The sequence below is a fragment of the Liolophura sinensis genome, chromosome 4 (assembly GCF_032854445.1).
Source record: "Liolophura sinensis isolate JHLJ2023 chromosome 4, CUHK_Ljap_v2, whole genome shotgun sequence".
Lineage (NCBI taxonomy): Eukaryota > Metazoa > Mollusca > Polyplacophora > Chitonida > Chitonidae > Liolophura > Liolophura sinensis.
In genome coordinates this window covers 6488291-6503762 of record NC_088298.1, presented here as the reverse complement: position 1 = coordinate 6503762, position 15472 = coordinate 6488291, and the positions used below count along the sequence as shown (strand labels likewise).

The window sequence follows — 15472 nt, the reverse complement described above, 5'->3', positions numbered from 1 at the left end:
AAGCTAGCATCACAGCGAGAGATGCGTACTTTTCACACTTCCGGTTTTTCACTTTCGTATCCAGCTGCAAAGCGTGTCTTTGTTTACATTGAAGTTGTATATGACATGCATGAGATTAAAGACTTGACTGTCATGTAATCGAGAGTAAGGTGATATAACTGATTTCAGGCCTAAAACTGTCTCGGATACTCTCACCCTTTTTTTATTTACTCATTATTTTTTTCACCATAGAACGTGTGACGTCTTCATGCTTTTGTTCTGAATTTCTAATTTTGGGAGAAAAAATTTGACTCGAAAATAAAGTACATTTGTAGGCAGATTCTTTGAAGATGCTGTCAGTTTTAAAAATATCATAAATATTAAAACGATACATATGCCATGATGTATGATAGTTATATGTAAAAGAATAAATGACGAAGACGCGGGTTGCTGCAGAGAAATACCCAAATTGACCACAAAATATGCACATACATGTTCGGTTTCGAAAAAAATTGGGGAATATAAAACAAACCGGACACAATTTACTCAGTCAGACTTGTTAATGAAAATACAAAATAGGTAAATAAACAAATAAATAAATAAAAAAAATAAAAGTCTTGTCTAAATCACGGCGTTTGCACCGTGATTCTCTTAAACAGGGGAGAGAACTGTTATCAAATTCACTTTTTGCTTCATCCGTCAAAGTTACCTTCTCCGACCGCTTTCATCATGAACGTTATCAAAAACCTTAAATTTCCAGTGGACACAATTTCTTGGTTTAGCAGTCAGTTAGAGATACTTGGCGCCTTTGGTCACAACTGCTCGCGAAACGTGGTTTCTTGCTAAACAGAATCTATGTGTCTCCTTTTGCCTACGTTTGGGTAAATTATTATTACTTTGAGTAAATTGCCAAACGTCATAGCAGAGGCCGTGGTCATTGAAGAGGGTCCAATTTTCGAGAGTATTATTGTGACAGCTGAAGAGCCACACCACCCGCAAAGCGATGTAAAAATGAGTGCCATAAGAACTTTACTTTAATGCTGTTTTTAAGGAAAAGACCTGAATAGTGAAATGCTTGAATTGTCTCATCGTGTTAGTTTTTGTCTGACGTTAACTTGTTCAACCCACTAGGGCTAAGTGCAACAGTACTGATGATCGGCCTAGTAGGCAAAGGGAGGTAAACAGAAGTGTATGAAAAAACTGGAAAGAAATTGCTAAATCTTACAAAAATCCGATTCCATAAAATATCACGGAATAAAATTTGTGCTCAGTTAAATTCTATGACGTACCCTTTGTAGCGGCAATTCCATGACTATGGCTTGACGGCGGATGTGACAAAACATGTTTTGGAAACCAGTACATACTGATGCGTTTTAGTCACCCTTCTACAAACTGCTTTACACAGTGTTCAGTGTAAAGTTATAAACAGGCCCCTATTGAACTTCACACATCAATTATGCGGAACTATGTGGTAGTGACAAGGCCGAAATGTTTTAATAAATGGTACAGAGAATGAGGGATGTGTGTCTTCAGAATTTTTTTTTTGCTTTTTTTAACAAATCTTTGAAACACTTACGGCTACAATATAGACACGGGATTTCGCATAACGATATGACATGTTTCCCAGATTCGATGGACAATTCTGATGAGAAGAAACAAAACTGAATAATTGTGCGATTCAAAAGAGTGAGGCATCGTACACAGATATGAATGATTAGACTTACACCTAGCATATACTTCATTCTGAACAACGTACGTTATTAACATTTTTAGTTGGGAGTAGAAATTATCTCGGAAGTGACAAAATTGCTATTGGAATGGTAGCAAACAAAGACCAACATTTGTGTCAGCACAATTCTAGAGCTAGCCGGTCCAGTGGCCTGGAGTGCAATGTCCTTGTGTCCACGTCTCCTTGCGATTTGGTAAACATCAAATTTCTGTGCTTTTTAGTTTCCGATACTATTGATGGAACTGTTGCCATAGACGCTCATGTTATTTAATGTTATTTAATTTTGGTTGCCTGTTCGTCCATTTAGCTATCCCTGTTGAAGTTTTTTTCCTTTAACTTTCCGTTATAAAGTTGATTATTTCCTAAAATGATGGTTTTTAAGACAATGATTAATGCGTATGTTTTTAATGATACGAAAGTGGTTTTGTGTTTACTTATTCACCTACACTTATACATGCTGGCGAGGAAGATGTTGATGTTGTTGATTCAGTAAAAAAACACCCCGTAGAAGCCTTAGCAGATTGAGGGGGGAAAAATGGCTCGAGAATGGAATCTACACCGAATGGAAGGCACCTTAGTTTTCGGAGATAACCTCGCCTTTCTTTCATTGAGAAGAAATGAAAAACGCCCTGTTCTTTACCCTAGGCTAGACCCACAGGCATTCTCCCTATGCACCCAGAAACATCCAGTCCCGAACAGACCATCATCCCTGGTCAGTGTAGTATACGAACAGACAAATGGTCACCAGTGCTAGGCTGATTTCGAACATTCACAAGTAACGTTCCACGATGATTGACACTTGGCTCTAACGAACATGCATTATTTATTATTCATTGGGATTATCGCTGGCGCATGCTAACGTATCAAAAGACAAAGGTCAGACACGGAATCGTAACTATGTCATGTTGGCCAAGTGCAAGCACGTCTTTAGCACTACAGCTCCCGGTTAGTGCCACTGACATCCCATGACGTTCCCACAGTTACCTTTGCACCGTCCAGTACCCGAATCTTGGCTTTCTCTTATCGCTTCCTCCACTTAAAGAAGGACCGGCCTAGATGGCTTCGGGGGCGGTAGATCCAGTGTTAATCCTGGATTGGGTGACACCTAAGACTTTAAAATAGGAAGTCGTAACTTCTTCGCTTGGCGTTCATCCTTGAGGGATGGTGCCAACTACTGCTTGACCGTATCAGTATAATGGCTCGGGTGGGGCAACTTATTTGCCTTCGGTAAGTCGTCTGAGTGAAGGCAGCACTAGATAAAGAGCGGAGGAAATACCGCCCTGCAACAAGGAGGCACATTACATACACTCTAGGGACTCGGTCGTCGTCATATGGTCGCCAAGTACGACGTTAACCCCTTATACAAGCACTCACTCATTCACTCACTCACTCAAAGAAATCTGAACCGTCAGTAAACAACAATCTCTTGTTTGCCTGGCGCCGAACCTTCCCTCCATTACACCTGAATTTGTTTTAGTAGGATTTTATGATGTCTGTAAATTCGGCGGGAAAAGTTTCCAAGGTGAACGAGGTTACGACAGGAATGGTGGCAAACAAATACTCCGAAATGTTGTATGTGCAGATTTTTTTATATAAACGTTAAATGCCATGTGTCGTCAAAGACGCCCAATCAAGACGTTCCAGCGATAAGCGACGACATGTTTCGACTTTGCAAGAAAACGACCAGTGAAAAATTGCTTTTTTGAGGAGTTGTGTAAAATTATTCCGCATAAAAATTGTCCGGGTTATCACATGTGATTTATTCAGCAAATATACGGTTGCCTTGTGTCCGGATCTCAGGTTTGGCAACGAGCATGATTTTTCTCACCATTCTCAGTGACTTTGTGCAATATCTGTAACTTGCTGCAACCTTGAGGCGGGCTTAGTGACGTGGTGCAACATGGTGCAATCTCTGTAATTTGGTGCAGTTTCAGTGCATCTGTGTGACTCTTAGATCCTCTAAAGGATCCATTCTTCGGTTATTAAAAATGGAGAAAACATAAAATAACAGAAAGTTACAGGAGAAAAAAAAGCAAAGAGTTAATTATGAATGTGGTCATCAATATATTTTCGATTTTTCTTTAAAAGCATAAAGACATTTGAAATTTTTTGCGTGGTGTGTATCAGGGACCACGAGTTGGTATATACAGTATTTATTTTATAATGTTATAAATGAGGACTCAGTTGGTCAGCGCGCTAGCGCAGCGTAATGACCCAAAGAGTCTCTCACCAGTGCGGTCGCTGTGAGTTCAAGTCATGTGTAACATCATAGATGGCGCCTCTTGTAGCATGAGATCTTTACATATTAACAGGAAAGACGTAATCGTCCGTTACTTTGAATCATAATCTGATCGGTTAGGGTCTGTAACGCTCGTCATTTTCAAACTGTATCTAATACCGCTTAACCTGGGGCTAGGGCCGTAAAGGTAGCCATGCTAATTATATCAGCATGATGTCTTTATGAACAGTTGCAATTAAAGCGGGACTGAGATACTTGTTTAGCTGTATTTGACATGGAACTCATTCACGGAGTACGAATTTGAACTTTGATATGCAGTTCATGCCTGGAATATTCATTGTCTGCCCGGCATCATTGAAAACTGATGACCGCTTCTCTCTTGTGTGTTACCGGCTACCGGCTTTATTTCTTATTTGTATAATTTCTTACATACCTTTGTCTTCGGGAGTTAGTGTTAAACGTTGTTGTGGAAATGGATCTTGCGATTATCGACTTGGACCGCCCTTTACGGACTACGAATGGTATAGGAATGTCGGACTTGAAGCTTATATTCAAGTCCAGCTCATGCTGGCTTCCTCTCCGGCCGTACGTGGGAAGGTCTGTCAGTAAACTGCGGATGGTCGTTGGTTTCCCCGGGCTGTGCCCGGTTTCCACCCACCATAATGCTGGCCGCCTTCGTATAAATGAAATATTCTTGAGTACGGCGTAAAACACCAATCAAATAAATAAATAAATAAATAAATAAATACATGAGGATTTAGCACGTTTAATAAATATATTTGCACCATTATTTGGTCTCCAGCTAAAAAATGTGTTCAACCTGATTTTTGCTCATATTTATATTTTTAATATAGTCATAAGCATTATCATAATTCAGATTAAATGGATATGTTTGGTTATAAACCTCAAATTTACATTCAAATAAATTTATTAGACATGGTTCACAACCTTCTTCAAAACATTATTATACAGTGGCAATAAATACCAAAAGGTGGTCCCAAATATCCACCCTACAAGAATATTTTCAAAACCCCCTTTCTCCTGAAGGAAAAAATGAAAAAGATTCAAGCTGATTATTTTGTTTTCCATTCATCAGATCCTTTGTGTAAATTCAACGTAAATTTTCATGCATCTACTGATAAAGTTTTTCCTTCCATTTTTTAACCGAGAGTGACATTAGGGTCACCCCCAAACATGTCGGCATCAATACCATTATCAACAACAACGGAAATGAGTTTTTATCGACCCGTAATGGTGGACCAACACGTGCAGCGTTCTTCAACTGGGACAGAAGACCAAGTAGAATATAGATCCCTCCAGCGAGTACGTCATGGCTTCCTGTCTACATCAAAAATCATCGAAGTTCTGTCCGCCAAGGACCAGGTGGTTTTTGACTCGGTTCCTTGTGGCGAGGAAAACAACGTGTTCTTTCTAGTTGACGAGCGTTGTAACAGGGACAGCGGATTGGCCTACTCGCGACATGTCTTTGCCGACGATTGTGGGGTATGGGACAGTAAAAAGGGAACCACGAGGAATTACTACTTCGTCAAGGTCAGCGAGGGTAAGCTAAAGTCGGCGTACTCAAAAATCAAGGTGTACTGCAGGGATAAACGGATCAGAGGTAAACTTTGTGCCAGTGTCACCTCAGCCAGACGAAGAGAACGTTATCAAGTTCCATCGTTATTACGCGGACGCTGAAGAACGGACCTGGGTACAGAAAGTGTGTTACGTGCGTCAGTGGTGCGGGGTTATCTGACGTCGCCTTAATTGAGTGTAGAAGGAAGAGGAACCCTTTGCCGTCGGTACATGGGAATTCCAAGTCGAATTCACCTTACAATAGGAAGGATCTAAAAATCATGAGGCGCTTTGGAACATTGGCAACGTCAAAGGCTTCTCGTAAGGTGTACAAGGAAATGTTAGAATCCGATAGCTTCTCAGCGCCGAGGGATTATAAGCAAGTTCGTGACAAGAAGTACGACGACGCCAAAAAGATGAAACGACCACCAAGGTCGTGTTGCCGATGTGAACAATGAGATTATAGATCTTCTAGCAACGTTGGAAGGCAACTCTCACGTGCAACAGGTCGTCTGCCGAAAGGGCAAGAAGCCATGTTTAATACTTTACTCCGGTGAGCAGGCGGAGGATTGAAAAGTAACGATAGTTTGCAACAGCGGAAATGTTCTTGGAGTCAGCAAGGCGTTGCAAATAGGAAGGCGGTGCGTGACTTCTACAGGACACAACACATCCATCATTCTTAGGGAGTTCTTCGGAATCGCCTATCTTTCGGAGACCCGTATTCTTACACAGAGAAACAGATTTCGAAACCTACCACGTGTTTTTCTCTCTTTTACGGGCAGTTCTGTCCAAGGAAACGGACAGCCCTAAACAACTGAAACTAGCGGGGGAAACTTTGACCAATCCGTATTAAAAACAGTACAGATGTTTTTTTCCGTCGTAGACACCTGTACTGTGCGTGAAGCTGTTGCGAGAGAGCATACTGGAGTTCCTGTGCTGTGACGTCGGCTGCCGAAAACCACAGGAATGTCGATCAAAAATAAGATCTGTGGCGACAACGGAATAACCTCCAGCGAGGACGAGGTGGCATTCGGTCAACACGACCACCCGCAGGATAAGTCTGACGCTAAACCCCAAGCATATATACAGTATACATAGTTATGCGCTAAGCTTTATTTCACACATATATGCAACTTTAATAAATGTAAGAAAAGTTATATAGGTTTGTATGCTATCACGCGTGCAGGTCATACAAAATTGCACAAATTCTAAGCACAACGTAAAATACAAAGATATATATTCGTTTGTTTTTTTGGTATGTTTGGAAAACATAATACGGTAAGGTTTTAAAGAACAAAGCTTGTTGACCTTCCAGCTGTAGATTTGGGTCATAGTATCATATCCCTGTGGTTTAAAGAAATTCAGTTCTCAGCGAAAATCTCAGTATATAAATACCGGCCGTGTGAGAACGTTTGGAAACGCCAACAAAGCAACTGTCATCATCATAACCTTTGACGTCTTTATGGGATTTGATTTACGCATTTTCCAGTATTTCTGTTGGCGGCAGCTTCCGTGGCCTAGTTAGCGTTCTAGATCAACACAATGATTAAGGGTGAGTGAATGCCTGGGGTTTAACGTCGTACTCAACAATTTTTCAGTCATATGACGACGAAGGAATCCTTAGGGTGTATGTACGTGTAATGTGCCTCCTTGTTGCAGGACGGATTTCCACCGCTCTTTTATTTAGTGCTGCTTCACTGAGACGACTTACCGAAGGCAAGCAAGCTGCCCCGCCCGAGCCATTATACTGATACGGGTCAACCAGTCTTTGCACTATCCCCTTCATGCTGAACGCCAAGCGAGGAAGTTACAACTTCCCCTTTTAAAGTCTTAGGTGTGACTCGATCAAGGATTGATCCTGGATCTACCGGTGCCGAAGCGGACGCTCTACCACACTATGATTCAGAAGCCTCTCACCAATGTCATCGTTGTGAGTTCAAGTCCATGCAGCTCATACTGGCTTCCTATCCGGTAGCACGTGCATAGGAACGTCTGGGAGAAACCTGCAAATGACCGTGGGTTTCACCATTTATTGTCCGGTTTCCTCCACTGCAATGCTGGCCACCGTCGTACTAGTGAATATTCTTCTGTATACGGGGTAAAACTCCAATCAAATAAATAAATAAAATATTTATGTTGGCTCAGGGAATATTTTTAAAAATTTACCACCGCATGCTGATTCGGTGATGGATTGCAGTGGGAGGCCAAGGTCAGAAAACTTTTTTTTTGTTTTTTTTGCTCTAAAAACACCGAGCAAGATTAAGGAGATCAATGTTACATGTGAAATCTGCAAAGTCTGGTTTTCAGAAATCGTTGAATAATCACAAATCTGGAGAAAAAAAGAGGTCGAAAGAACCAAGCATTTGAAAAGAAAGCAGAATGAAAAACCTAACACATATCGGAAAAGTTGAGAATTTGTAAAGAAAAGTTAAACGAAAGGTCAAAAGCACATGATATATGGGACAAGCTGAAAATCTGTAAAGAAATGTTAAAGATAAGGTCAAAAGGGCCATCAATGTCGGAAAAGCTGTAAATCTGTAAAGAAGAGTTAAACGAAAGGTCGAAAGCCCATGATTTATCGGACAAGCTGAATATTTGTAAAGAAAAGTGAAAAATAAGGTCAAAAAGCCAGCAAATATCGGAAAAGCTGAGAATCTGCAAAGAAAAGTTAAGTAAAAAGTCAAAAGGCATCCAAAATATCGAAATTGTCTGAGGTTTCTAAGGGAAAGCTGTTGGTCACATTTCGGACAGGCGAAAGGGTGAAGTCCTGCCTATAAAAAGGAATTTGGTAGTAAGTGTAAGCTGGAAAATCATTCGTTAGGTCATTACCTCGAACGATAGTCCAGTGTGTCGTCTGTGGAAAACAGGTCATCTCAAAGAATTAAAAAATGCATCATGTATCATTAAAATGTATCAGAATTTTGCCTCATTTGTACAGAACTGTAAACTTTCGAAACCCAGTCCTCTAGAGGTCACCGTGATTGCTGATGAGTGTAGTAGCAGAGAAAAATTCAAGCTGCATGTGGTGGTATGGCATAGAACGTGCGAAAGATTGCCCGAGATATATATATTTTTTCTTCAGTGAAAGATGGCAGGGAATTGAATACAATGGAAAATCACAAGAAAAGAAAATCCCCATGTAACCTGGGGCTTATATTAATTAATACCAGATATAGCCAAACCTACCAGACATACACCTCTTGCACTTCGCTACTTACCACAGCAACCTCGCAGCCACGTATACAGTGATGCTCGACACAAACGCAAACGATTTTATGAGAGAAGATAAAAACAATCAGTACATACCAATACTGCATACGTATCGACGTCTTCTCTCTCAAAAATGAGCAGACGAGCAGCCTCGTTTTTCCAATACGATCCCGTGGACTATGGTGAGTATGCGCAAACAGAACCTGTAGGGGCCTACGCGTGTAGATTTTTTTTTTTTTTTTTTTTTTGATTGGTGTTTTACGCCGTACTCAAGAATATTTCACTTATACGACGGCGGTCAGCACTATGGTGTTAGGAAACCGAGCAGAGCCCGGGGGAAACCACGACCACACGCAGGTTGCTGCCAGACCTTCCCACGTACGGCACATGTTTAGACTAAACATGGCTCGTTAGCAACTGCACTAAATAACAGCGTCATAAAATGGCCATGTAGACACGTTTAGCTGTTACGTGTGTTGTTAAAAATGTTGCTTACTTTTCCGTGAAGCAATTCTACATGTTTAGGTAGATCAGTGCTTAGCTTTGTGTCATGTTTATGTTTAGTTCGGATAAGCTCATACAAATGCTCCATAGCCAATAAACGACGATTAGGTGTTTACACTAATCGTGCATGTTTAGCAATTAAACAGATATTTCGTGAAACGCCTGTAGCATTTTGATACATTGTGTGTATCAGCCTTATCAGGTGTCTTCGATGTGTGTTTATCCTCCACACCACATTTAGAGTGAAGATGCGACATACATTCTGGCATCAAATCTCACAAATGTGACGTCTTTGAGAAGAAGTTTTTCTCCCAATCTGGCTCGAAGATGCACATTTCCAGCTAATACGGAAAAAAAAAGTACGCCACATGCGGCGGGAAGATCGATGCGAAGCCTGACTGCATGACAGCATATTTTGCTCTGTACGCACTGTCTCACAAATGTGATATTTTGGCAAAAAAGTACACCCAGCACAGCAAAGTGATTTAAAATAAATTTAGGGCATATAAATTCTTATTTTATTTGATTGTTGTTTAATGCCAGACTCAAATTTATTGTCACTTATTCTCTGAGGATCAGTTTTTGAAGACAAAAATATCGTAGACTTCCCAAGAAAAGTTTAAATTTCTATGTTGGGCTTGCGGGCTTGTAATTTGCTACTAATGATTTAAAACATTTACAGGAACAGTTGGGATATTATTTTATTGTCATATTTATTTCAAACACTGCAGTCGATATCATGTACAAATACACAAGAAACTATATAGTCAAGGAAAGATGAGGCACTCAGACGCAGTAGTATACTCGAATAGAGACTGGAATTCACTTAGCGGTCACACAGGGCGCAATTCCATTTTTCTTTATTTATTTATTTGATTTGTGTTTTACGCCGTACTCAAGAATATTTCACTTGTACGACGGCATATAAATATGGTGGAGGAAACCGGGAAGAACCCGGAGGGACCCTCGACCCTCCATAGGCTGCTAGTAAACCTCCTCACAGCCGGAGAAGAAGCCAGCGTGAGCTAGACTTGAACTCGCGGCGATCGCATTGGTAGGCGCCTCCTTGGTCTGTAAGGCCGCGCTGGGAGGCTAACCACCTCAGCCACGGAGGTCCTCCACCATTTCATCATTGTTAAGAGTGTGGAGATGGTGGTATATTACAGAACGACTGCTCTGTTTCCATTTTCGTAAAAAGAATATACCGATTTTTGTATTTCGCCCATGGTTCAAGAATGCCTGACTTTCCCGACTTTACCTTACAAAGACACAAGAGGGTAGGGTATGTTCACACCACTGATAAACAATGAATTATAATCTTGAAGAAAGTAGAACCCGTTGCTTGCGCCCTCATCCCCGCTTCTCCACCCCACTTTCACTTATTTATTCATTCAAAGGGGGCGTAACTCGTGACAGATCATGACGGCTGCAGATTTTGAGTGCGCATGCCGAAACAATGACAGTAACATGGCTGATATCAATGTTGTTGGGCTGCCAAATGGAGAAGCTCAAGTTTGTAATAGCTCAACGCACGAGATTACTTATTATTTAAATGTCGAGAATGCGAAAAAAGTAGCATTGTGCATCACACTAGGTTTCATTCTCTATCATGGCGTGATTCATGCGAAATATGGTAAGTGGTGTCGGAATCATGAAGTGCATAGGTTCTTGAACTTATAGTACAACAACAACAATAACACTAGAGACGGTGATGTTTCCATGATAAACAACTGGTCCTGTCAAAATATGGATGGCAGCATGTTTTGTGGTGGTTTTGAAGCCTACTCAAAGTTTCTCGTACATTTGGATTTGTTGACGACACATATTTATAATGGTTTTTTAGAATTAGAACTAGACTCGCTCAAGATATGGGCACATAGTCTACTAAATATCAGAATAACGCATTGTATTGCCGTGTACGATATTTACACAATTAAACTGCCCTAAAGACCAAAGAAAGGTGTGCTTCAATGTTTTTCATCTTTTGTTTTTTTCTTTTGTAACATATAAGACAAAGTTGTGGTTATTTTAAGGAGACAACATGCAAGTCCTGCAAATCTCTGCCAGACTTGTGGAATTAGCAACCATTTTAGAACCATGGCACATATGGCTTTTAATTTTAGGGTGTATGTACATAAAACTATAGACAATTTTTTTACAGTTGCAACCAATGGTATCAACAGTAAACAAACACATTTATGAGCTGTTCAGCTTACCTTTTATTGATTCATACATTTCTCAAAGTCCTCAGCTCCAAAGTGGTATAAATGTACAAAGTATAGACAATAGATAATCCTGAAAATACTGTCTACACAATGTGACCAATTCGGGACTGTGCACGTAAGGGCACTTCACTCTTTCGAGGCAGCGTCACGCAGACGATGAGGCGAAAGATAGCATGGGAAGTGTATAGGGAAATGAACAGCATTGGACGATATTCAGAGAAGTGCGGCTGATAATGACCAGAAATTATAGTATAGAATACAACAGACCCAGAAAAAATGTGCACATGCATACATTGTGAACATCAACAGAACCAGGCTTGGACCTGGGACTTGTGCAGCCTTGAAGCAGAGTGTTATTTCTACAACATTTTCACTGCCATGTGTGAGCAAGTAAACATGTTGTCAAGAGTAGATGGGCAACTCCACCCCTACCACCTACCCTACTCCACCCCCCACCACCTAGGCTAACTGAACATCCCTGCATCTCTCTTTGCCTGTGCTTCAGTGAGGAATATTAATTTGGCTCTCTCGGTCTGCCTGTCTGACTGTGCATCATATCTTTTGCCCATTTGTCTGACTTTATTAGTTTTGATGCAGTAAGTATGATTTCTGCCATGTCTGCCAGTTATTGTCCAATTCTTATAAATTGTGAGTTCAGGTTTATTTTGTTTAACCTCTTATCAAGTTTAATCAGAGCATGAATCAAAGACTACAGATTTAACGGTTCTTTGATTGTTCTTTTCTATCACAAAGGCTTCAAATATTGCCCAATTTTGATAAAATTTTGTGTACATTTTCATTTTGTAGCCTTCTCCTGTCAAGATTGTAAAACCAGCTTGATGCATGCATAGACTTGTGAGGTGTGGTGTAATTATCTCCTGTATAAAGGTTTACTGTTGTTTTCCAGGTAACAATTCTTGTAAATGGATATTGAGTGATGGACGATTCCCAGGGTACAACATGTGGCAGCCATATGGCTGCATGATGCATAAATACACCAAAAGGTAAGTCAATGTGTTATCTCTGGAGCTCTCTGCCTTACTTTGACACCTGGCCTTAGACCACTATATTAGTTTTCCATAAACGACAATGTTTATATTTCATGGTGTAACTCAGCTCCATAGGTATTGGTGCCAAACTTGCTCAACCTGTGAGAAAGCTGCCATAAAAATCTTGACCTGTGTATGCCAGCAGATGAAACGGACGTCGCTCGCAGCCTCGTCACTAACTACACTTTTTATTGGCTTGCTAGTACTATTTTGTATAAATTCTATGAATTTGATATTCTGCTTTCTTACTTTCCTCGGCGGCCTCCGTGGCCTTGCCGTTAGCGTGCCAATGTGGCCCAAAAGTCTCTCACCATTGTGGTTGCAATGAGTTCAAGTCCAGCCTATGCTGGCTTCCTCTCCAGTTGTAGAAGGGAGAGCTTCCAGAAACCTACACATGGTTGTGGGTTTTCCCCAGGCTCTGCCTAGTTTCCTCTGAATGCAATGCTGGCTGCCATTTTATAAGTGAAATATTCTTGATTTCACACCAATGAGATAAAATAAATAAAATTCTTACTTTTCTTTGACATCCATTTTTCCTCGTTTTATGTTGGCAGTGATGCCAGAATGTGTATGCAGTACATTTCGTACTGGGGAGGCCACAACCATATCGCCTTCGTAGGAGATTCACGAATCCGACAGCTGTATTACGAGTTGGTCTCCTTATTGACCACAGGTGATCAGAGTGAGGCGGGCAAGCGGGAGAAAGCCCACACAGACATGGTGTTCCATGATGAATTCATCAACGTCAAAGTGGTAATTTTACTTCAGTACATGTATCTGTAGCTTCTGAAAGTTAAGCACCAGTATCGCTGCGACTGCGCGTCCCTTGGTCAGTGAGGTTGCTGTGCTGGAACCCAGCTCGCTGCGTTGGTTGAGACTTTATATCTTGAGGTTTGTTAGGTATCTTGGGGAGGGCATCAGTTTATTCCAAGAATTCCATTATTCCAGTATGGGGTGAGGGGAAGGGGGACGTAGCCTGCACCTATCAGCAGAAAAGGAGAGGCCTGTAGGGAATTTGGTATTTTTTTTATTTTTTTCCCGTGTGTAAAAAAGAAAACGATTTTAAATAAACTAATGTTGAGTGTGAAATAATTGTCAAAAACAGAAAAGTTAAATTAAAAGTTTGCTAAACACTTTAGCATGTATTTGGAGGGTTAGCCAGCAACATTTTGAGAGAGCCTCTGTGGCCTGGTGATTGGCCTTTCTCCAATGCAGTCACTGTTAGTTCAAGTCCGGTTTCCTCCCTTCATAATGCTGGCTGCCATTGTATGAGTGAAATATTCTTGAGTACAGCATAAAACACCAATCAAATACTGTAAAGCACTTATTATTCGCCGGAATTTATTTTCGAGGATTTTCTCCAAAAATATGTTCGCAGGAATTAACTTTCGCATATTTAAGAGAATACTGAAAAACAGATCTTAAAATCTTAATATTTTCCAAGAGGTGTCGCTAATCCTCGTGCAGTGGGTTAGTGGACTAGTAAAACAATAGGCGATGGATTATCATTATGTAGGAAGATTACTTTTGCACCTACCGTGAGCAATACTCAAACAGGTGTCACTTCTTTTTGAATCATTGATGAGCACTTATAAACACCAGGCAAACTGACCTGTGATCTTTTGAGCTGTTCAATGCAAAACATATGAATTCACCAGTCACTCATTCTTTATCAAGCAATACGGTAAGTTTTGCATTGTTTCCAGTTTTAATCGTCCTCTGTAACAGGTGAGAAACCGCCAACATTGCTGTAGCTTTCAAACGGCCATTGTGTTGTTGTGCACACTTCACAGTTTGTTAGGAGCTCACTCATTGGACCACAGGAGAGACACAGCCAGTGGGATAGCGTGTATCAGAGCAACATTCATTAGAAACCAGCACGTGCTGGTATCTACTATTCTTTCACTTTATGGGCGTCACGAAGATTGATCAAACAAATACAAATGAACTCTCACTTTCTTTTATACCCACCAAGCCTTAGCACCAGAGTTAAGATAGATATTTAATTTATATACACCCTGGCAAAGATTTCACTTGATTATTACTACTACCTCTAGTATATGATTCAATATTGGGTGTTTTTTCACTGGAATTATTTTTCGTGGTAAATTATAGACCTGGAAATCCGCAAAAATTAGTTTAACGTGAAAATTAAGTACTTCACAGTACATGTAAATAAATACATTTTTGAGCAATGTTGAAAACAGCAATCATATAAATAAATTCAGTATGTACATAATTGCAGCTCATTGTTTTGACAATTTGGTAACTGTTAAATCCCGGAATGAGATGGTTTCATTGAAGATGACATTGCTGTCATATTGCATTGGTGGATAATGTTAGAAAGTCACCGTTTCTCTCTCTTTCCGCACAGGAATTCCTCTGGCACCCAATGGTTAACCTGTCCATGTTTCATGTGTACAAAAGCTGGTCCCAGGCCCAGTCACGATCCAGACCTAACTTCATCGTAACAGGAAGTGCCACGGTGAGCACACTAAGCCAGATAGTGGCTCCATTTTTTATTTTTTTACACTACAAGGTAAGGTATAGTGTGCATGTGTGTGGGGTGGGGCATTGGCGCATCAGATGCTGTCATTGGCGGTGGGCGTGTCCATGTCCTGTTTGATTGCAGTCGAGACCCGTAGTCCACAGATAGCCAATCATTGGTAGCGATTTTCAAATCAAACACCATTTTACTTCATAGCATAGCTTTGTTCAGCCATTCACTCGGTTGCATTTGCCACCTGTAGTACATGGATTGCCAAATGCAGTTAGCGATTTGCATTTGAAAGACCTCTGCGGTAAATTTGTGCACAAACTCCAGACCGTGTCTTTTACGGCTGCTATGATTTGCTATGACTCCAAATCCTACGAAGTCACTGCTCTGAAATCCTTATGCATATGACACACATAGTTGTGACAGTATTATAATTTGGGCCTTTCTTGTTTATCTCAGCACTGT

The 15472-nt window shown here is 40.7% G+C and overlaps 1 protein-coding gene across 1 annotated transcript in view; it reads left to right on the top strand.

Moving 5' to 3' along the window:
- Positions 1 to 10738: 10738 nt before the first annotated feature.
- Positions 10739 to 15472, top strand: part of LOC135464737 (N-acetylneuraminate 9-O-acetyltransferase-like) — a 40380-nt gene continuing 35646 nt past the window's right edge. Inside the window, 4 exon segments of the mRNA XM_064742261.1 lie at positions 10739 to 10869; positions 12369 to 12465; positions 13065 to 13263; positions 14885 to 14995. Of these exon segments, the coding sequence (XP_064598331.1) occupies positions 12422 to 12465; positions 13065 to 13263; positions 14885 to 14995 (354 nt within the window). The 5' untranslated portion in view covers positions 10739 to 10869; positions 12369 to 12421.